The sequence below is a fragment of the Perca flavescens genome, chromosome 17, assembly GCF_004354835.1.
Source record: "Perca flavescens isolate YP-PL-M2 chromosome 17, PFLA_1.0, whole genome shotgun sequence".
In the NCBI taxonomy this organism is placed as follows: domain Eukaryota; kingdom Metazoa; phylum Chordata; class Actinopteri; order Perciformes; family Percidae; genus Perca; species Perca flavescens.
In genome coordinates this window covers 18,383,625-18,406,531 of record NC_041347.1, presented here as the reverse complement: position 1 = coordinate 18,406,531, position 22,907 = coordinate 18,383,625, and the positions used below count along the sequence as shown (strand labels likewise).

General features: G+C 40.6%; 2 protein-coding genes across 4 annotated transcripts in view; one reads left to right on the top strand and one right to left on the bottom strand.

The window, feature by feature from the left end:
• Positions 1 to 3,342, top strand: part of lzts2a (leucine zipper, putative tumor suppressor 2a) — a 51,928-nt gene extending 48,586 nt beyond the window's left edge. For all 3 annotated transcript variants that reach the window (XM_028603972.1, XM_028603970.1, XM_028603971.1), the window contains 2 exons: positions 1,820 to 1,924; positions 2,061 to 3,342. In XM_028603972.1, the coding sequence (XP_028459773.1) occupies positions 1,820 to 1,924; positions 2,061 to 2,243 (288 nt within the window). In that variant the 3' untranslated portion in view covers positions 2,244 to 3,342. The remainder of the gene's footprint in view (positions 1 to 1,819; positions 1,925 to 2,060) is intronic.
• Positions 3,343 to 4,657: 1,315 nt separating this feature from the next.
• Positions 4,658 to 22,139, bottom strand: pdzd7a (PDZ domain containing 7a). Its single transcript, XM_028603421.1, has 16 exons — positions 22,011 to 22,139; positions 20,785 to 21,514; positions 19,944 to 20,081; positions 19,659 to 19,833; positions 19,020 to 19,196; positions 18,372 to 18,519; positions 17,018 to 17,078; positions 15,850 to 16,374; positions 14,167 to 14,322; positions 13,481 to 13,653; positions 12,083 to 12,174; positions 11,892 to 11,983; positions 11,651 to 11,719; positions 10,034 to 10,705; positions 9,580 to 9,680; positions 4,658 to 6,378 (listed from the first exon to the last, which is right to left on the bottom strand). The coding sequence occupies exons 2-16, from the start codon at positions 20,975 to 20,977 to the stop codon at positions 6,202 to 6,204; spliced, it is 2,949 nt and encodes a 982-aa protein (XP_028459222.1). The 5' UTR covers positions 20,978 to 21,514; positions 22,011 to 22,139; the 3' UTR covers positions 4,658 to 6,201.
• Positions 22,140 to 22,907: the final 768 nt, after the last annotated feature.

Genomic DNA, 22,907 nt, shown 5'->3' with positions numbered 1-22,907 from the left:
CCTTTTAAAATGTGGCCTATATTAGATTCCAGTGTGAACTGTTTGCGGTTTTGAACTGACCCGCATGCGCAAAAGAACAATAACAATGACATCAGACGCAGCACCCTGTTGCACTAAAGTTAGGGAGGTTATGGAGGAAGTCAGCATTTGTATTTATTATTCAGCTTTTATTTTTTTATTTTGTATTAAAATGTTTGTGTAATGGCAGCCATGCGCAGGTGCTGAGGAGGAGAAGACTGAAGAGAAAGAGAGACAAATTTGCGGGGTTATGGCTGCAACTTCACTAAAGAGGTCTGTGTGACCGTACGGCCAATTTGCACGTCAGGACCGCTACGGGCCTCCACCACTCTGGCTTCGCCCTCGCACACGCTCCACCTCCCCGGCGGTGCGGCGACTCGGGCCGGTGGTGCGCCCGACCCCGAGGGACCGGGATCCCACCTCAGCCTGTGCACGCCGGATTTCACTTTCATTGCACCACGGGGCGACCCCGACTTGCGAGCGCGTTAAACTCCTTGGTCCGTGTTTACAGGCGGGTCGGGGGGGAGGGTTGCCGACATCACCTTTTTACGTGAGCCGATCCCCGCCTTGGCGATGCGACGCGTGGTTGGGTAAGAATGAGGACAGTCCGCCCCGGTTAACAGCCGCACTGGAAGCAGGGGGCCCCTCCCCGCGGGGAGAGTGGGCGCAACGAGGGTTATTGAGGTAAAAGTCACATAAAATCCGCCTTGGCTGTTCACACTGCGGTCGCATTGAAAAAAAATCAGATCTGGGTCAGATTCAGGACCACATGTGGAAGTGGCCTGAATCTGATCTGAAAAAATCTGATTTGGGCTAGATTTGAGTGTTCACACTACTTCTGAAGAAGCCTGACCTGGTCACTTGACCCCAAAAAAATCGGATTTGGGCCACTTTGGCCTGCAGTCTGAACGTAGCCATAGTTATTACTTTGCAGAACAAAAATATGATTAGGTTATAAGATATGATCCATTGTTATAGACTACAAATAAACTACAAAATGGTATATTAAGCAGTTAAAAGTGGCTCCACCGTGACTATTAATGACATTGAAGTGCTGCTTGCATGTTAATGTATCAGTATTAATAATTTAATATTAAAATATAATATAACAATCACATGGACAATTATTCTACATAATGAGTACCTTTAAAGGTGCCCTGCCACACGTATTTCATTACTTTGTGGTAATGTCTGAAGTTCTACCATGGATTTTTTTGTGGAAAAAATGCCTTGGTTACCTTGTTTCAAGCCATTCTAGTGTTGTATAGAAAGCCTACAGGAAGACTCAGCTAGATTTCTGCTAGTTCTCATTAATATTCAACAAGCTTAGCTGTTTGAATCCGATTGGCTAACAGCTAGCCAATGAGAGCCTGGCTGTCAGAACGCTTTACCCAGCCCAACTGGGCGAGCTAATGAATAGTAATGAGCTCAGGCAATATGATGTCAGACTGACCAGCTTTTGTAATTGGCCTGATTTCTCTGCTTATTTCTTTTCAGTGGCTAGAGCTGACAGAGGAGGTAGCAGTTCATTTTCACATTCACAACATAATACAAACACATGGACTTAACATATTTCAAAAAATGCAAGTAAAAACGGTTTTGTATGGCAGGGCACCTTTAAATTTTAAACTCATAACTACATGTTGCTGGTAATACTTTTGTACTTTTACTTATTTAAAAGTAAGCTTTACTTGCAATGAAGTATTTCTACATTGTGGTATTACTTTCAGGAGAAAATAAATACGTCTTCCACCACTGAAACCCTGCAGTTTCTAACATTTCTTCTCTCTCATTTTCGCAGGTGGACAGGCTGAAGGCTGAACTCATGTATGAAAGGAGGACTGGTGAGGAGCAACTGTCACGGTTTGAGGATGAGAGGAGGGTGTGGCAGGAGGAGAAGGAAAAGGTAAAAAGGAGGAAGGTCTAATTGTTTGGTGATTGACTTTCAATCTGTCATTTTCACTCAGTGCCATACATGTCAAAATAGTTTACTCTGATCCTCCCTGCTGATTTACTTACTTAGCGTTATTCCCTCCACCCAGGTAATCCGCTACCAGAAACAGCTGCAGCAGAACTACATCCAGATGTACCGTCGAAACCGGGACCTCGAACGAGTGATGAGGGAGCTGAGTCTGGAGCTGGAGAACAGGGACATGGAGGACTATGAGGTTCACAATGGCAGCAACGACATCCACTTTGAGGAAATCACCGCCACTGAAATCTAAAAACACATACACACACACACACACACACACACACACACACTTACAGAAACATGGAAACACAACTCACAAAAGACTCTGAGGATGTAAACCAAACATTGAACTCCAGGCCAAATACTGCACTATTTTCAACATGGCTTTCCCTGGACCTCTGAGCGTCAAACTTAAAAGGGAGATCTCCCAAATGTGCATTTGTACTTCCCGCTAACAGACAAGTACTCCAATAAATCCCTATAAAGTGTCCCTTCCGGCGCTTTTAACAGGTTCTATTCCACTACAAAGCCAGCACAAAGACATATTTCCTTCTGTGGGAACAAAATCAGTGAAGAAAGTGTTTCTTCCTCAAACCACGTTCATATCAGGGTATCGATAATCGTCGGGAACGTAAAGCAACATTCTTTACTACAGGCACATCAGTCTGGTCAAAGTGCAGTCACACCTTTCTCAGTAGCACACAAGGTTAAACACACAGCCACCAGCATGCAGGTAATGATGCATTATGACAACAGTCCCATCAACACCGACACTACTGGCTATTACTGATGATCTCATCACCCCAACAGCTGCACTAGTCCTCCAAGTAAATGCTGAAGGGAAAATAACACCAACTATTACAACATCTGCCGGTTATATTATATGGTGTTCAGAGGATCAGCAGTTCATAAAAGGATGAGAATATTTTTGTTCTTGTGCTCTATTTTCTCAGCAGAGTGTATTTGAAAAAGAATGTATTGTGACTGTTATCACTCCAGAGAAATGCAGTATAAATGGTCATCACTGGCATTTAAAGAATCTGCTCACCAAGGCAAAATTTTGCACAACTTTTCGAGATACAGCTGTCATTCCTGTAGAGTAAATCATCAAACTTCAACAAACCAGTTTTGACATTCACATGTGGACGTCCTAATCTCTCATTTCCCAAACCACAATGACACAGAAACCAAACGCCTAAAGGTTAGCGTCTTATGTATGTATGTGCTTATGTTTTCTAGACCACCAACATCGTCATGCTGGTGCACTCCACCAACGTGTCAACTCATTCAGACAACGCAGCAAGCTCTGACATAAACATTTACATTTTTCAATTATGTAGCACTTGGAAGCAGACTGTAACATGGGAGATATCACCAGGATGCTGCTGATTCTCCTCTTCTCTATTTCTGCCTTTGTCTCTATGTCTGCTCTCTCTCTTTCCATCTCTGTCTCTGCTTCTTACTCAACTATTTTTATAACAGTCAGTATCAGGAAACTAAAAATATATTCTTTCAGTTTGGTCGTCACCGAGAGATTTAAGGCATGCTATGTTAGAGTTTCCGTTTATTCTTCTTCATTCCCATTAGTGCTCTTTATTTAGCTTTTGGCAGCCCAAAGCCAAATAACACTTTTAAAGTCTTCCTAGTCTCTCCGAGACTATGATATTCACTGACTGCTATACAGGTAGCAAAACTGGCATCTCTGCATGTCTTTGTTATATCAGATTTCAGAAGAAGCCAGTTCACATAGCGGTGAGATGAGAATTACATTTTCAGCTGCAGTAGCTCCAGCTCTGAATGTCCTTATGACAGGTTGGCCATTAAAGCCCTAAATATAAACCGGTTGGGAGCATGTTAACATTTGAAGCTGTTTTCTTACAGTATATGCAGGGCTTTGTATAACACTGAGCATGGCGGGTGTCTATGGGGAAAAATAGTGGGCTGAGAACTTTTATTTTACAAAGAGTCTATATCAAGGAATAATAGTTAAATGGAAATCTATATAATGGAGGAGATGTTGTATATTTTTATATATATATATAGCACCTGAAGATATTTTGTTGTAGTACTGATATAAGTGTGGGTTTAATATACAAAGTAAAAAGGACTTATAAATATATATATAGTATATATATATATATATATATATATATATATATATATATATATATATATATATATATATATATATATATATATATATATATATATATATATATATATATATATATATATATATATATATATATATATATATATATTTCAAATGATGGATCAGTTATAAATGGAGGCGGCAGCATAGAGTGCACCTAATATGTAATGCATGAAAATATGTTTACATTATATAATCTGTGTGACACAAACATAGTCTAATGACCAAACTTTGCAGCTGATAAAACAGTCGAGAGCTTTATTTTAGGCTTGGTTTTGTCTCTCCATTTTGATCGATCTTTCATTTGATCTTCAGTATCATAAAATCGAACCAATTCACATCTTCATCGTTGGGTTTCGTGCACGTTGTTAGTTTATAAAAGCATGAGAAGGGTAATTTTTGAGTGACTTCTTCATTAAGTTGAGGTCCGAGCTGATGCAAACCAAGAAAATGTTATGTTTCCTATACTTGGAATTTAATTCAACCCTCACTAGTTGTCACTCACCACTACAGATGCAGCACAGGTACAGATTAACAACAAATACAGGTGATGCAAACCGTTTTTCCATTCTTCCCTCCCATCTCAGTTGTCTTCATCGTTGCATAACCATTTTCTGTGTAAATATGTAAAACACTTAATAGTATAACAGAGTGACATTGTCTTTTATTTAGACAGAATATATATTACAAATGTAGCCACTGTGACTAGACCAAAGCAACGTAACACATTTTCTTTTTTGTGGCATTTTTCTCAACTTTTTGTGTGCATTTTGTTTACTTACGTTGTGTCTTCAGTAATTCATAATGTAGTTGTCCATGTATATTTTTGTGTACATTTCTTGTACAAATGACTGTTTTTAATTAAAGAACAAGTTGTCACACCTTAAAATTACTGTTGATGTATGTGCTCTTTTACCTGAAAGACATCAAGTGTGACTAACATATACTGAATGAGCATTTATTGCAGTTAAGTCAAATACCTGAAGCACTTTATAATAACCCAAAGGCATAGACACACTCAATTTCATCTTTAAATTTAATAGCATGTCTGAGATGAAACATTTCCCCTTGAGCTTTTCTAGCACTTATTTGTGTAATATTTATTAATGTTTTCCCCCAGTGGCCATCTGCAGAAGAAGTAAGGCACTATGCACACTATATTCCAGTTATTTTTGGTGCCCATATCTCCTCTAGCCTACTTTGATTTAAACTCTGACACTGGCCTTCATGTCCTGCATTTCTCATTGACATGTTTTTCCAACTCCTCCACATGTCTGCATAAGCTCAGTCCACAGCATGGTGTAATTAAGCCTCTAAAGTGGCGGATAGCTCCAGAGCACAAGCACTTCTGCCAGAAAAATGCAGCACAAAAATACTGAGCAGCAATTTGTAATAATCCCCTCAGACATCCACTAAACCCAAACTATCAGTTTTGACATAATACAGGGGTTTAATCTGGGTATAAATCTATAAATCTCATAACTCAGGCTTGGGTAATCTCCCTCTGGCAGGCCTGCGGGGCTGCAGGATGGAGATGCTCCAACTGAAAAAAGTGCAGACCACTGGCTCCACAATCAGACAGTGCTTAGAGGTCGAGGCAAGGATGCCACGTGTCAAACAGGGGCACAATTTCAACCAAGGAGGAATTCATGAACCATGTGATCTTATCAAAAAACACATTATTTTTTGTCCAGTTATTGTGCAATGTATGCGTTTAGTAAAATGTTTGCTAAAAACACTAAGAATGTTATAAAAGTTGTACAGTTGCAACAAACTTAATTTCATCGTAGCAAAAGGGATCTATAACAATCTTTATCCTGATAAATAACCTATTGCATCAGTCTTAAAAACCTGCTTCAACATGCATTCTCTTTGACATATCATAACTCTTTCTCTCATAGGACAAATGTTTTTGTGCTTCCATTTCTCTCCGCTATGATCGGAGATCTACCTGTCCCATATCTCCTCTTCAGGAGTGAATCCTGTAGTTTATTCACTCCCACAGGAGTTGCAGGTTTTGGTGTCCTTCATGCCCAAACTGCAGTATGATGAAAGGTTAGTCTGCTGGTCTCCTGGGGCTTGTAGGGGTGTTAGGGACCTTGGGAACCTTGACCACAAAAACCATCAGTTCTTTGGCCTTGTTGCTGAACACTCTGCGAATAACATCCACCGCATGCTGATGAGACACTCCCTGCAGACTCTCGCTGTCCACGGACAACAGCTCATACCCTGCCTACAAATACAAACACAGGGTAAAAGGTTTAACCTGCAAAACTCGCTGTAAACAAAGAATAAGATTATAAATATCTTATATTTAATAAGATTAGTATTCATATTTCATGATAACACACATCTTTGTATGTTTTCCGCCCCCTCTGTATCTCTTTTTTCTGTAGCAATCTGTCCCTTATGGACAGTTTCCATAAATCTGCAGTGATTGTGTCCCTTAGCGGGAACCTGATTTATGCCAGAGAGAATTGGGGCTCTCCCGTTAGTTTAATATATTCACACTGAAGGCCGTCACTAGTGCACATATACATATTCCACTTCAGCACAAGGTTGTCAAAAAAAGAACATACACTGAGACAACCACACACACACACACAAGGGACCATTTTCTCGCTGTTTCCTGCAGGATGCGAGCAGAGAGGCAAAACTTTGGAGGCCTGAGGAAAGAAACTTCCTCTGATGTCATCAACGTTTGACAAGGATGCACCTGCCTCATGTGCTCAACCTCAGTAAAGGTTAGCAAAACATAGCACAGAAACACGCAAGGCCGATGGCCATTGTTGTATTGTCTCTTTCCATTTTCCTTTCCAGTGATTAGACACAAAGAGATTTGTTTTCTCTTCTTTCTGCACTTCTGCATTTGATCTATTATGGGTCAAACATATTTGTATCGGAGGAGGTTCGACATGTGCTGCCCTGTGTTTGTCCAGACAGGTTTTCTTAAAGCTCATCAGACAGTCTGATGTTCACCAATAACCTTATAGCCTTCCAGTATCAAAAGATTTAGATCCATTTAACCAAAGAGGAGATTAAAAGTGATTTTTTTTCATTTTTGAAAAGTAATTTATTTGAATTAAATAGATCGCAACCTAATCTGCCCCATCCTCTTTACGGCCATTTATGGAGCACATTTATAAGGTTTCCTCTTTTCTAGCCAATGGACGTCCTAATCCAAAAATAACAGGGACTGTCAAAATTACTACAGCTTGCACGGAAGGATCAGTGAATAGTTCATAATGTGGTTTACCAGGCCATTACAAATAAACTCAACTACATTATTTAGCTAAGGAGAGGAGAAATATTGGCTCTCTATCTTATTTATTGTAAGATAAATCTCTATAGTAACATAAAATAGAACTTTATTAATCCCAAAAGAAATTCTTGTGCCAGAGATTGCTCAGAAACTACAACCACATAACAATAAAATCAGTAGCGTAATATATGTTAGTATATAATGAGTAATTCTACAATAAAAGTAACTTACATTTAGTAAAATAAGTAAACTAAAATAGAAAGTAATTTATTATGTATATAGATGAGTAGACATATTGTATATTTATATGCACAAACAATAGTGGTGCATCATTATAGATGCTAAAATTATTAATAAATATACCAAAATCCTAGCCAAACATTTGCTCAGGTTTTGAGATATATGTCCCTGAAACATTTGCTAAATGCAAGTTCCAATAAAAACAAAGAAAAAGGAAAAACATTTTTAAATATATTGTGGGTAAACCAACCCTTTCCACAAAAGGCAGGTCCATTCAGTTGTCACATGCTGCAATATTTACTACGTCCTCTTACACAGCCAGTTAAATGCAGAAATGACACACTCACGTCTAGATTTCTGCTGACAAAAGACAGGTGGGAGAGTCTAATGAACAGGAAAGTGGTGTGTGCACACGGCCGCACAGATACACACACACACACAACAACATTCTTCACTTATTGGACGTTATCATGTGGGTCTAAGGAGACAGAATGCATGTTAACACAGCTCTGCCCTGGTTTCACTTCCCTCTGCAGAGTAGGGGGTGATAGCACTGAGCCAGGGAGCTGATTGACATGCCTAGTTGTGAGGTGGGATGTGAAGACAACAGATAGCAGTAGGGTGCTGGAAAGTAGTAATATATATGTGTCTACTAAGCAACAACTTCTCTGATTTTGCTAGCAGTAGTATGTTGGTCATCCACCACTTTGGTCCAGACTAAAATATCTCTACAACTATTGAATGGATTCCCATGATATTTATTCATGGTTCCCAGAGGATGAATCCTCCTAACTTTGGTGATTTCCTGACTTTTCCTCTAGGTTTCACCATGAGGTTGGCATTTATGGTTTTTAGAGAAATGTCTCAACAACTATTGGATAGAAAGCCATGAATTTCCACACAGACATTCACGTTCCCCTTAGGATGAATTGTAATACCTGTGGTGATGAAGTTAGCATTCAGCTCAAAGTACCACTGTGTTTAAGTACAGCCTCACAGACCCAAACTCGGTATCTAAGTCTTCAATCTGACCCTCTTTGCCAGGTTCTGGTTTTCACAAACACCAGTTTCCTGCTTTATTCTCCACCTTTGCCATTCCTGTCACTTTGTTGCTCTGTTACTGGTGTTTTGCTTTCTCTCAGTTTTCTCAAGTTTCTTTCTTGTCTTTCTTTATGTTTTTCTTTTTCCAAGATTGGGTGCACTGCATGTTTCTGTGTATTGTGTGATTATGAGCGCAGGCATATGTGTGACTACAGGAATTGTAAGAGGAAAGTTTTTTGAATATGAAAAAAGAGCAGACACTGGTTCCCCCCTATGTTTGACACTCTAATCAGGCATTAGATATGGGTATTTATAGCTAGCTGTTTCACTTCTTTTCAAGTATCTTAATGCAAGTGTTGTGTGACTACTGTATCTTTGACTCTGGTCTAGAATTAGCCTGTGGTAAACTGCAGTAAATGAGTGTGTGTATCATGTGTGTTTAAGTGAACCAGGCCAAGATTACAGACAACTGTTAAGTTACTGTGCAGGCAATATTTTACCAATACATTAGCAGACCAGCACTTGTGTACTTCATCAATAATGGAGGCGAAGGGCTACTTGAGATGCCTCTCCACTCTTCTCATCTCCACTCCTCATTGCACACCATCAAGCTCTCCGTCATAGACGTTCTTACTTATAGCAACAACTCATAACCACAGGACAGAGGTCTGATAGGTACTTACAATACACTCCAACCATGATAAGGGTGTTATGGGGAAACTAAAGTACATTGTCAACATTTATGGTGAAAAGATGTAATTATGTTGTAACGTGTTAACCACCTTTGGTCGAGGCTAAGACACTCATTTTTTCAGCCCTTTGCCTTTCAATTGACACCCATTTTTGTGATATATTGAGGTGTTTCTTCCTGTCTCTGCCATAACGGCTCACCTTCAGAGCCTCATTCGTAGATGCAGCTCCTCCTGGGAAGATTTTCTCAATCTTTATCATGGGCTGGACTCTAGACTCTATACCACCAGAGATACTAATACCTGTAAATACAGGAAAATAATAAATTAATAAGCCGAGGGATTACTTGACAGTATTGTGTTCTAACGAGTCTAATAGTGTATATATACTCTTTGGTCTTTTCAGTTATCATTAAAGCATTCAACTCCTCCTTTCAGTTTAGTAGTACAGTAAGTGATACCCTGACCTCTACTGGTGATGTAATGGATATGGGAGGATGAATACTTTGAAATGGACAGTTTTATAAAAGTAATTTGGCAGTTGCAGGCATATTGATCAAACTTGCTCACAGATTAAGAATAATAACAATTAAATCAATCAATCAATTAAACTTAAATCAAAGTGAAAAATATATGCATTTCTGTGTTGAACTCACCCAATGACTGCTTGGCCTTAGAGATGGTCAAAGTGTTAATTTCATACTCCTCAGGTGGCAAAGTTGCTCTTCTTTTTACACCGTGACCATTTTGTGAATGTCCATTTAGCGGCTGACTGCTATCTCTGCCTGTGGATGGACTCTTGTCTCTCTTGGGCTCAAACACATCAGCCAGAGGGGTTCTCCCTTGCAGCTGTGAAGGAACCTGTACGCTGACCTCTGTGTAGCCCTCTTGCCTGCTCATTCTGTCATCTATGCTGTCAGGACTCACCTCCCTCCTTGCTCTCCCATGGCTGTTCCTCACAGGTGACCTCCCTCGTTCAGGAGCCACATCTCCTCGGTCAGACACTGACAACAAGGAGACATTGTCATACCGTGAGGCCCTGTTCTCTCTTCTGTTTGGGGAGTGATGGGTTTGGCGCCCACGTTGGGTGCTGTGTGATGGCTCTGTGAGGAGGAAGCTGTGGGTGGGTGAGGGGCTCAGGGAGCGGGATCGCACAGGAGAGGAGGCATAGTTGTCCAGAGGTACATCTAGCAGAGGGGTGAAGGCACGGGACGGAGGCAGATGGCCTGACTGTTGGCTGGACAAACGTAATCTCTCCAACTCCTCAATCAACTGACGCTCCCGCAGTGTGTCCTGGACTGGCTGGAGGTGGAACCCACCCCTGTAGTCTAGACAAACATAAAAACAGTAAGTTCAGCCCTGCATAAGTAGATGTTTATTTCTTAACTTCTTCATACAAACACAGTGATGTGAAGATTATTCAGAATAATAGCAGCCACTCAGCATGAGTTAAAAGATTACTCCACTGATTTAGCATTGAACTCACAATGGACGGTTTAAAATAATAATAATAATAATAAGCCTACATTGTAAGGGATAACAGCAGCATAAAAGAACAAATATTTACAATTTTACTGTAATATAAGGAAAACTGTTGGAACAAATGGATAAAATCAGTCGAAAAGCTCTTTGAAATGGTGCTGTCATCTTATATTTATCATTTATTTGCAAAACAATTTATTTGTGAGGCAGAGCACCAAACTGAAATAATGATGTTGACCTTGTGACCACAAACCTGTGATTTTAGAAAATGAGATGGCTGCAGTCAGTCTAAAGTTAGACTCTATTGATTGTGTCTCAAATGACTCTTGGATGAGAAAAAGGATAATATCATCTCTGTACTGCAGAAGTGTCACAGTGGCCAACCAGTCTTTTCTGTTGGCCACAGAGATGTAACACAAGCCTCTGCTTCAGCGCAGGCACAGGAAACCTGAGATATTTTGTGCATGGCAATGTGTGTGTGTGTAAGTGTGTTTTTTATGAGGTCAGGAGGTGGGTATGTGTATGTGTGTGTGGAATGCCAGGGCCAGGATATGGTCTGTGCCTGCAGGTGTTTCAGTTTGACACTACAGATATGAGATGATTCAGGTTAGGGAGGAAAAGTAAGAGTGGGAGGGGAAGGAGATAAAAGGTGAGAGTAAAGCCCCTTGTGACTCTCTTGTTGCTCTGGGATCAGAGAAAGGACATTAATCGGACAGAGAGGAAGTCAGAAGAAAGAGGTGCTGTCTAGAAAGAGAAAGAGTGAGAGGAAGGAAGGAATACAGCGAATGTACCTGGGATTGGGGTGATGAGGTGACGTCGAGGGGTTCCACTGCGAGGGGAGCGTAGAGCTGGAGAACGCACTAAGAAGAAATAAACAACTAAAGATATATTGTTTATTTTCCATTAATTCCTTTGGTCTGTGTACCTGCTTTTTGTTACTTCTATATTTCTTTTGTTTCTTTCATGCAAACAGGAAATTATGAATGTATGTTGTAATCAGGAAAATTATGTTAAGTCCATTCCTCTGCTTACCAGAGCGACTCTTGAGAACATCGTACGCCTCCAGCTCAAAGGGCATGACCATGCTGTCAAACCGACCCAGCTCCGTAGTAGGTATCAGCATCCTGCAAGGGAAATTAGTCAATTACATACACATAGTTACACAGCATGTATACAGAAAAACAGTATTATACTGTTCATATACTTACATATATGTGTCTCACCTTATTTCTCTGAGAAGTAGCAGTTTCTCTGGCCTGTCCAAGATGGCCAAAAGGGGACGCACTAAATCCTCAATTACATTGTCGGACAGAAACTGAGAGAAAGATTAGATAGGTACACAAATTAGAGGAAAAGAATAAGAAGAGCCAACTAGTGTGGTGGTGTATATAGACAGATTTCTATCAGGTTGTTTTCTGATTTTTTAAAAGGCACTCCACCAATTTTACACATCAAGTTCAGTTTACTTGTCACAAAGACCACTACTAAGCTTGTGAAAACAGCCATATAATGTCCTCTGTGGCTCTGGTAGGAGTTTTCCAAAGTTTGAAAAAATAACCCTGATAAAATTTGGCTAGCCGGCTCTACTGCAACCAAGAAAATCATAGCTCAATGCTGGCTCCCCCTCACTCGCTTTGTATAAAACAGTGGTTGGCGTGTTTTCTAGACATACGTACTTATGCTTGAGCTCTCTACAGCAAGGATTAACAAAGCCAAATCATCGACTATAGACCTATGGAAAAGCACAGCAGCACAAATATCAGACCTAATGACCTCAGTGCCACAAGAAATAGAGGAGAGTGACTAGGCAAGGTGTGATTTCTGTTTGTTTATTTGTTCTGTTTTCCTCGAGACCGCAGAGGGTGGAGGGGTGGGAGAGGGTTTTTGTTCTTGTTCAATTTGTGTTTCTCTGTTCTGTATGTATAATGTCTTTTAACAGTAAGTCTGAGTTGCAAACTGAAGGTGTGAGGTTTGAAAGAAGTGAGGAGGAAGGGAGTATTTAATGAAAGACACTATGAAGGTGCATTTTGGGAAATGTATAATCCACTGTGAGACTAAAACTCAGGATATCTCTGGCTCTGCTACATCAAGTTCCCCAACTTTATGGAAGTGCAATACTGAATTGCTGGAGTAGCCCTTTAACTGAAGTTGTTTCATTTTCATGATTGGGAGTTGGGTTGTCTTCTAATATGTTGCATGTACATTAAATATTCACTTTTCCAAGAACACCACTGCACTCTGCTGTTTTCAGTCTTTGGTGTTTAATTACTGTATTGTGAGTCATACTGTGCTCTGAGTAGACTTGGTATCTTCTGCAGTGTTGGCAAAGAAGCTGATCCCCTGAAATTGGCCACTAAGTGTGAGATGGGCCCAAGAGACACAAGGGGATCAAATGATGGCTGGTATTTGATCCTAATCATAAATGACAGGCCAAATCCGTCTTTTGTCACAGCCGCTGCCAGACACATCTTTGACTAAGGGACACACTGAGCAACACAGGGAACAATACTGCACACTTAAGCCTGCAAGTAATATGGCTGGTTTTCATTCAGTGGGAGGAAAAAAAAACAGGAGAGTGCCACTGAGGTGTTAGAGATGGTAATTTTAGATCAGAAACTCACCCGCTGACAGTGTCTCATCACAGCAGCCACCTCATCATGGCTGAGCAGTTTCTTTGCCATGTCCTCCACATGGATCAGGGTCTCTGGTCGGGGCAGCGGGCTGCTATCTTTAACCCCAGCACGGGATTCCCTCGGGGAGGTCAAGAGCTGGAAGGGACGGCCCCGCTCCTTATCTAAGGAATTAGTGCAAACTGAAATAAACAAGATGCAAACAAAAGCATCTGCAGATGGCATGAGAGACTTACACTCATACAAAATAAGATTTCACCTCACAAACCCAGAGATGTCAATGCAAAATGTCCCAAAGTCTTTCCAGTGAGGCTGTTGCAAAGCTGAATCATCACACATCTATGTCTGATGTTTGTCGGTTCCCACCCCATCTCACCACCAATGGCCAAAGCTGATGTAAACTTAAGAACTCCAAGGAATGAGCGAATAGCTACTGTGATGAACTGTAACCCCCCCAAATGCCAAAAATATAATCTGAAACAGGATGCTATGTATTTTTCCTGGTTCCAAACCTGACTTGCTGCCCATTTCTCTGAATTAATTCAGGGATTCAAATATATTAACTGAAGTGAAACAAAATGGCGATTCAGCCAAAACCTTAGGGGATATTTTTGCTGTATGGGATGCAGAATATGTGCCTGGAAAGTAAAAAGAATGCCTTGTGACTGTGCCCTCACCTTTGTCTGCATTGTGAGACAATGACTTGGATGGGCTCTTCTCTTTACGGTCTTTCTTAAAGAACAAGTTGACAAAGGTTTTAGATCGCTGCAGGCTGGTTTTACCCTCTCCAGAGTTTGTTTCCTTCTGTTGCCTCTGCTTCTTTTGTCTTTCCTCTAAAGGTAAAAAAGAGGAAGATGAAATAGCATTCAAGTCCCTCTAAATCAGCATATGTAGTCAATACAGATACATTTTCCCAACCAAATGACAGATTTAACACCTGCTAAATTATATAAAAAACTATTTACCTAAACGACATAGGAACATTTTCCATAAGTGGTGTTGAACCATAGCAAGAATAGGACATTCTTTATATCTGTGTATGGTGTTAAAAACATAATTCATTAAGCTTTGTACTACTTTATGCTGTTGGCCAATAACAGTAGGTGATACACACTCTGCTCTATGAGTACAGACAGTTCATTTCTCTTCCAATCAGCTCTGCTGTTCACTGCAGTAAATCTGCCACTGTGGAAAGTAACACAGTAATACTGATGAATTGCAGCTACACCAACTTGAACACACCCATATCTATTGATGGCACAACAGCAAAGTGCTCCAGCTTACATAACAAATGTCCAATCAGCCCTGAGCTTCACCCCCAAGCCCCCGCCAGGACTTGGAGGTATGAATAAATTGAGAAGGAAAGGCTAATAACTCAATAGCCCCACCAAGGCTTGGATGAGATATTTCTCCATATGCTTGTTCTTATTCATTTCTCACAGAGGTACAACAAGTGAGAGTAAGGGGCGGTGATTAATCATGGGTCTGCGTTGAACTTTGTGCTCTTGGACAATTTGTGTCTGGAGCTTAAATCAGCCATGTGGAGCCAGGATGTTCTTGTTTACTTCCTGGAGTGATAGAAAGATGAGGGGTCATTAAACTGACGGATGGCCTGCAGAAAGATCTCTGGATGATACAGGAAATGCAGGTACTGCCACAAAAATTAGCTGAAGAATTGAACCTGATTTTGGCTGCAATATTCATTGTGCTGTGGCTGATTCCTCTACTGAGATGGAGGATACTACCACTATAATCAACAACCACAATACAGAGTAGAGCTGAGTGATATGGAAAAAATCTAATATCATGATATTTTTTTAACAAAAACATCAATGTCGATATTGCGGCGATATTGTAGGGTCAACAATTGGTGCATTCACAAAATATTAACACAATGAGAGTTTTGATAAATAATCACAAATAATGTGGATACAATGACTAAGTGGGTAAAGGCAAATTATAAAACAGCTAGTAAGTTTGGTATGTTTTGAAAAGTACATCACTTTTCTGTAGTGCAGCCTTTAAAACCAGGAAAAGACAATACTGTGTCATATATCAATGTGGATATAATATCGTTGTATATTGCCTAGCACGATCACAGAGTACAGCCTGACTAATACTGGACATGCCTACCTCAAACATATGTTGACAGTTTTGTACTGCAAATTCTTATTTATTTACAGCCGACATATACAACAATACTGATATATCTGCAATAAGCTTATATCGGCTGATATACCAGCCCAGCCAACTTTTCAGTCTACCTCTAATACAAAAAAAACCGTTTTAATTAATATGACCTTAAAGTCTATGAAGCGACCTTAAAATCCTTACAATCCCAGTGAGCCTGCAGGTCTCACCTGACACAATGATGTGGCTCTGAGAACGTTTGATTGGCTTCCGTGGTCTGCTCAGGGCCATCAGCGCTGCCGTCTTAGGTGAGGGTTTCACTACTTCCTGGTCCCCAGATGACGTCCTCGTACGTCCCCGCCCTCCTTCCCCAGCTCCTACCATCTCCCTCGGCCCTTCCCCTTTCCCACGTATAAGTGTGTCCTTCAGCAGCACTGTGGCACCTACAGTCCGGCTGGTTTCTCTGGCGACCACCCTATCCGAGAACAACCCATTAGTGGAGGTGTGGTCCAAGTAGTATGAAGGGTGGGGGTCGGTCTGTATGGCGGTGTCAGCAGTTCGTTCTGCGCTGCTTTGACGTTGAGAGCGGTCCTCTGTGGAGATGGCGACGTCTACCATCCCAGAGCCAAAGATAGGAGGGAAAAGGACCTGGGAGAGACCACTGAGGGAGCTGACAGGGGTGCTGGAGGACAACGAGGAGGCAGAGGAGTTGGAGTCTGAACCCTGGGAGGATGATGCTGGGCCCCCATTGGCCACTGTAGAAAACAATCCATAATTAGAATGAAGTATGGGCATTAGTGTGTGTTTTAATATTATTGTGCAAGTGCAATACCTTATGAAACTGTCCAATTGTTATATCTGAGCACAACACACACACGCACACACACAGTCTGTTTACATTAAAGTCGGTCTGCCCTCATGTCCTGTTAATCCTTTAAACATTCTGTGTCTTCCTTTTAGTTAATGAAACTCCAAAATGACTCTGCATCTTGACACAGATGTCAGGTCGTGCTCTGTTCCAAACGACTGAGCTGCCTTTGAGTACACTGAATTAATCTCTGGCTGTGTTCAGAAGTCATATCAAACTAAAAAAACAAGAAATTTGAGTCCTCTGAAGAAATTAAATGACAGGGTTTTAGAATAAGCAAGGATACACGTAGCCACTGTTCCACTTTTTTCATTAGATTTCCAAGTAGAATCAAACATGTGGCTTTGCAAACGGAAATTAGATTTAAAAACTCCTAATCACCAGGTCACATCTTCATTATTTAGTTCTGTAATATTGACTTTAATGCAGGTAATTCTTTCGCACTACTACTCAAGTCATCATGTCTTTTTACACTCATCTTTAACACTATCTCCATCTTGTAAAATCATATTTTGTGATAGTCAACATACGTTTGTCGAGCCAGCCATATTCAGCTACCATTTCCTTGTATGCAGGGTATCTCCCAGCTTCCTGTTGATGAGGACAACATAATAATATTAATATTCAGTGAGAACATAAACAACAAAACTACAAATTGCACGTGTCTACACCTTATACTTACTTATATTAAGTAGTTTCCTAAACAACTCAAGCTTTAAGCATGAGTTTAAGGTTGGACACCACTGCTCTAGGCAATGTTTTTAAAGAAAGGAGCCATTTTGCATTAGCAATTAGTTTCCGATAGCCTCCCAAGTCTATTTTAAGAGACTGTCTCACCAATACACCGCTTAAGGTCAAAGAGAAGACACGCAGATGTAGCAAGGTTACATCTACAATTTTCCACAAACTTTTCCATTAACCCTCGCTCCACTTTGTGTGACAGACAAATGGGGCAAATACAGGACAACAGGAAGACATAAAATTCAGCTTTCTGTTGATTATAACCTGATCCCTGACCGCCTTTGAATAATGAACGTTGTCTCTGGCTGTTTTTCACACGTGGAACCTGAGATCAGAGGAGTAAAATGAGCATGCAGTAATGTTAGCGAGCTAAAAGAGTGCTCAAACACACTGCACAACACACGTGTCCATTCATACACACAAACATATGCACAATTCCTTTATCTAAAAATTACACAGGTTATGTGGCGCAGCCTTGCACACATGCATGCTTACACAGACACACATAAGGAACTCAGTGGCTGTAAGCCGGCGGCCTGCTCTGTTGTGCAGGCTCATTCTGTCCCCTCCAGAGAAGAATTGTTGCTTAACACGCTATAACAATTATTACTGTATCACAGCCCCCAATCAATTATTTTTAAACCTGAGCAAATGATTAACACTGCCACAAGACACTGCACTAGAGATGTGTAATGGACCAAGGGGGGCACATATCTAAAATTTCCTTTTAGCTCTATTTCACACTTTAGCTGCTAAATGCTCCACTATGTTTACCAGCTAGTAGCTAACTGTAGCTATCTGCTGTTTGGTGCTGAGCAGGTAGTGTACAGTGGATTTTTAGAGCTTTTTAGCTTAAATGGAAATGGATGATGAGAACGGTGAGAGTGAACCAAAACACTGACGTTGCGGGTAAAACTAAGACATTTAGGTTAAAGAGGCTAAAAAGTGCCGTAGAGCTGAGGGGAACTGCAAAGTTGGGTGATAATTCTCGGTCAGCTCGTCACTACAAACAACCCCGTTTCATATTGCACATAATCATTTGCTCCATTAGCAATATAAAAACTATTGATTGGTATAGGTTTATTAATTTGACCAAACTTACTGTAATTTGGCCTCAAGTTTATCTGTAAAATTGTCGCTCACCCTGATGGTCAACATGACATGGGTGTGGCTCTTCAGGACCTCAACTGCATTACTATGGGTGATGTCATCAAAGCTGATCCCGTTGGCTGCAAGGATTTGATCGCCCATTTTGATTCCATGCTGTTCTGCAAGCCCACCCGGGTCCAACCTGAAGGGAAAATATATAAAGGCATGCAAACACACACATATTCATACATACATGAGATATAGACATCTATTAAATCTGAGCAGCGGGTAAAGGCACTTACTTAAAATTGACTTCTTATATCAATAAAACATGTATTTCATTTTCTATTCTATATTTAATTGTGATATAAGTATATTGAATATTCTGAATTTACTAGATATATGTGTCTTATCCACATTCATTACAAGCTCATCAAGGCAGTTTCTTAACCACTTGTTGTAATGGCAATGAAGTCAACACAATTCATTTGCCACAACCTTCAAAGCCTGGTTGCTTTGATTTAATGCAAAAAACTGCAGATTAAATTAATGAATTAAGCAACAGGGGGGATTGAAGCTGGGCTCCACTGCATGCACACACAGCACCACCCTGAACCATTTTGTTTATCTGATGCTGATGGCCTCTTCAGGTATAAAAACAACCATGAGCCGAATGTGCTTCAAACCACACTTGGTTCATACTTAGAAACATAAATTCCCAGTCCGAACTCTTTGCCTCCTCTGATGTTGAAGCCCAGACAGTAGTCATCTGATGTGGTGAAGAGATGTACGATCCTGCGGAGAGCGCTATCTGAACTGGCCTCTGATGGTGTGCGACCGCTCTCCTCCACCACCATCCGCCGGTGAATCAGATCCACCCTACACACAAACGCATGCAAAAGATGACATATATGCACGCATGAAAACATTCACATACACTGCTTTCTCTTTCTCCTCTGCACTCAGGCCTGTCAGTATCGGTTAATCAAATAGCCATAAAGGTCAGAGCGGTAATCCATCCACTGCTGCCACATGAAACCAAGATACAGTATATCCCAAAAGAAAGATTACCAGTGTGAGCTACAGTCAAGTGACAAGACTTCACAAAACAAGGGCCATGCAAAGGTCAGTGGTGATAACAACACGGTTGTAGTCTGTACTTTACATAATAATAAGCAAACTACAGTCATAATATACAGTTACTGTTTGGTAAAGTTGTTTAATTAACTATGTAGAGTAAGTATTTAATTGTAGATTAGATGTAAAATATCCTTTTTTTGCAGCCTTATTCACATTGGCAGAAACTGTACTGAGCAGCCCCTCTGAGCTGTTTGGCCTCACCATGTGGTTTTCTCCTTGGAGTAGCGGATGCCGGGGATCTTGCCCACCCGTCTCACCACCATCCTCAGCCTGTTGTTGCCCGTCAGGACCTTCACAGCGCTGCTTATGGTGATGCTCTCCAGGCTGACCCCGTTCACCTCCACCAGCTTATCGCCCATAGTCAGCCCAGCCTGCGCTGCAGACACAGGTGGAACTCAGCATGATACACTACAGTAAATGTCACAGGGAAACAGAAGACCACATGCCCAGGTTTAAGCACACTGAAAAATAAGCTTGCCTCCTAACCTGCAGAGCTGTCGTCCTCCACCTTGCTGACAAATATGCCGAGTCCATGTTCAGAGCCCCCGCGGACACTGAAACCCAGACGCCCATCTGGACTCTTTTCTACTGTCACTGTGTGAATGTCTTCACTGTCATCCCCTCCTGCAAAACAAAAAAGAAAGACAGACAAAGAAAGTCAAGTTTGAAATTTCAAAACAGAAAGAAAACAAATAATTTGCAGAAATTCTTGATACTCAATTACTGTGGGGTAAAGAGAACTAAAACATCAATATATTTGCACCAATACATTTTTAAAAACTTCTTGACAAACCTAGAAACATTCATTCATTGTTCCTCCAAATCACTGAGATATCCATGTGTACCTGTGTAGTATCTACTAAGGCTGCAACTAATGATCATTTCCATTATTGATCAATCTGTCAGTTATTTTCTTAATTCATTGATGAATTGTTTTGTCAATAAAATGTGTAAAAATAGTGAAGAATGTTCAGCGCAAGTTCCCAGAGCCAGAAGTGAAGTACTCAAATTACTTTTTGGTCTGATCACAAAACTCAAAGATTTTCAGTTTACCATCATAGAAGAATAAGAAAACGAGCAAATATTTACACATCTCAGAATTTTTATTCCTGCTTTAAAAAATGAGATGAGCAATTTGAGTGACGAAACAATTCATGGACTTATTATTTCCTCTCTAGTATCTACAGTATATTGCATTATTAATAATACATTGCTCTTAACTCTAATCTAATATTGGACTTAACACTGACTGAATAATAGTCCTGAGTGGGCCTCTGCAGCCAGTGGCAATGTGTGTGTTACCGGTAACAGAGCATTGTGAACTCACCATCAACAGGTGAGTTAATGAGAATGACCCTGCCCATGGGTGAGGAGGACCTATGTCTGTGGCGGTGCTGTTTCTTTAGCATGTAGCGCGTGGTGCTGTGGGAACCCCCGGTTTGGCCTCCATGGTTGAAGTGGGGGTTCCCCCCTCCATTTGTCATCTCCCTCCAACCAGAGGGATGAGAGGAGCGAGCCATGCTATGTGTCTGGCAATACTTTCCTTAGTCATCCAGACAGGAGGATATCTGGTGTCTGCTGTCAGGATGGAAGAGATGCCGCCTGGGATTTAGGGAACTGAGGTAGGGGACAAATGTTGTGGGGAACTTTTTTGCACTTGTTGGTCCAAAGTAGATGATGAAATACTGGAGCAGGCAACTTACAAAAATGTAAGTAACATCCCTGATCTTCACTGAAACCACTTACAGACCATGAATAAAACTTAATAAATAAATCCAAGATTCAAAATAGAAAATGTCACAAGTGAATTAACAAACCAACATTCATTTAAAAGCGATGGCAAAAAGTAGTGATCCATGATTGAACTGTGGACCTTTCTTTGTAGGTTAAAGACGTTGGTATACTCCACGAGTTTCCATTGCAGCCTCTGAATCCATCTCCATAGAGCCCATGGTACCTTGTTCCCCCCTGCTTCAGCTGAGAGGCTGCCGGCCTGTCTGCAGAGAAGTCAGCGGTGCATGGTGATCCCCTCGGGTCATGTTTAATTAAATGGATATCTGTTGTGAGGAACATATGCTGTGGTGAGTAATGTGGGCTCAGAAGTTCCAGATGGGATAATAAACTCATTTATATGATACAGTAATGACCTATAGCCTGGGATCTTAAATAGAATACAAATAACATTGAATATCGCTTTTTAAATTGTGTCAACAGAAGTAACGTTGAACTATTAGGCTACTTCGTGTGATTTTTCTATCAATCAGCACCATGGACAGCGATTAAGAGATAGCATACATAAACAAGTGCCATAGTTTTGGCCGGTAAATATCATCTATAACTATAACTAACGAAACTTCTGTAGTAGGCCTACTAATTGTTGACATTGTTCCGAGCGATGTCGGTAGGCTAAACTTCAACGCGTCTTGTTTGGATCTAAACTTCTTCCTGTTGATTCCCTTCAACCATGAGTTCTACAAAACGCCCGCGAAATAATTGTAACATCGTGAGCGTTAAAACTAAAGTGAACCGAAAAGCATGAGAGCGTTAGCCTACCTGCTGTGTGTGTCCACGTTGTGTCGGATGAGCTCGGACAGACGCTCACTGCTCCGCCTCGCTGACGCATCATCGGACACCTCCGGAGTATTACCTCAGTCGTTCTCCAGGTGACAATCATTGTCTTATGAGTTGTAAGCCTTTTACATAAGCCTCTGCAGCTGTGCAGCCATTAGCGCTGGACTAGTTATAATTAAGTACACTAATTGCACTTATATTACAGTAATACTGCCTCAAATATGTGTCAGTTTGTCCTTAGGTTATTAATGTGTTAAGTCCTTATTTTTCCGTAAAACTGCAGAGAGGTGTTTTGTGGAGAAAGTGAGCTGTGGATCTTCACCGTGCCTGTAAAATGGGTAAACAACCCCACCCAGTGGTCAGATGCGTCATATTGTCATATCACAGCTTCGATGCAGATCCATAGTGCAGATCCCAATCTCTGTAGATCTGTCAGAGTCTTCAGGGAATTGATCAGTCATATTAATACAAGTCAATATACAACTGGAAACCTTGACCTTGAACATATAGTTTTTGTATTAGCGTTGCTTCGTTATTTACATTTTTGGTGTGGTTGATAAGTGTAAGTATTGTAAATATTGTTAATCATCATATATTATAATTTCTCCAGAATGATTAAAGTTGACATTATCTAATTTTGAAGTCAGCTCATCACCCAGGAATCACAAGGGTTGTTTTAATTAGACATAATTCTTATTATTTTATACTACTTTATTTTTAAAAAAAAAGCAATGCACAACATTACACCATAGCATGAAACAAAGGAGCGAATAATGAAATTCATATACACGAATATCACAATAGTTTTCAAAATAGATACTATAAATACAATCAAAATTAACATGACCCATTTTTTTAATGCTACAGAGACTTAAAATA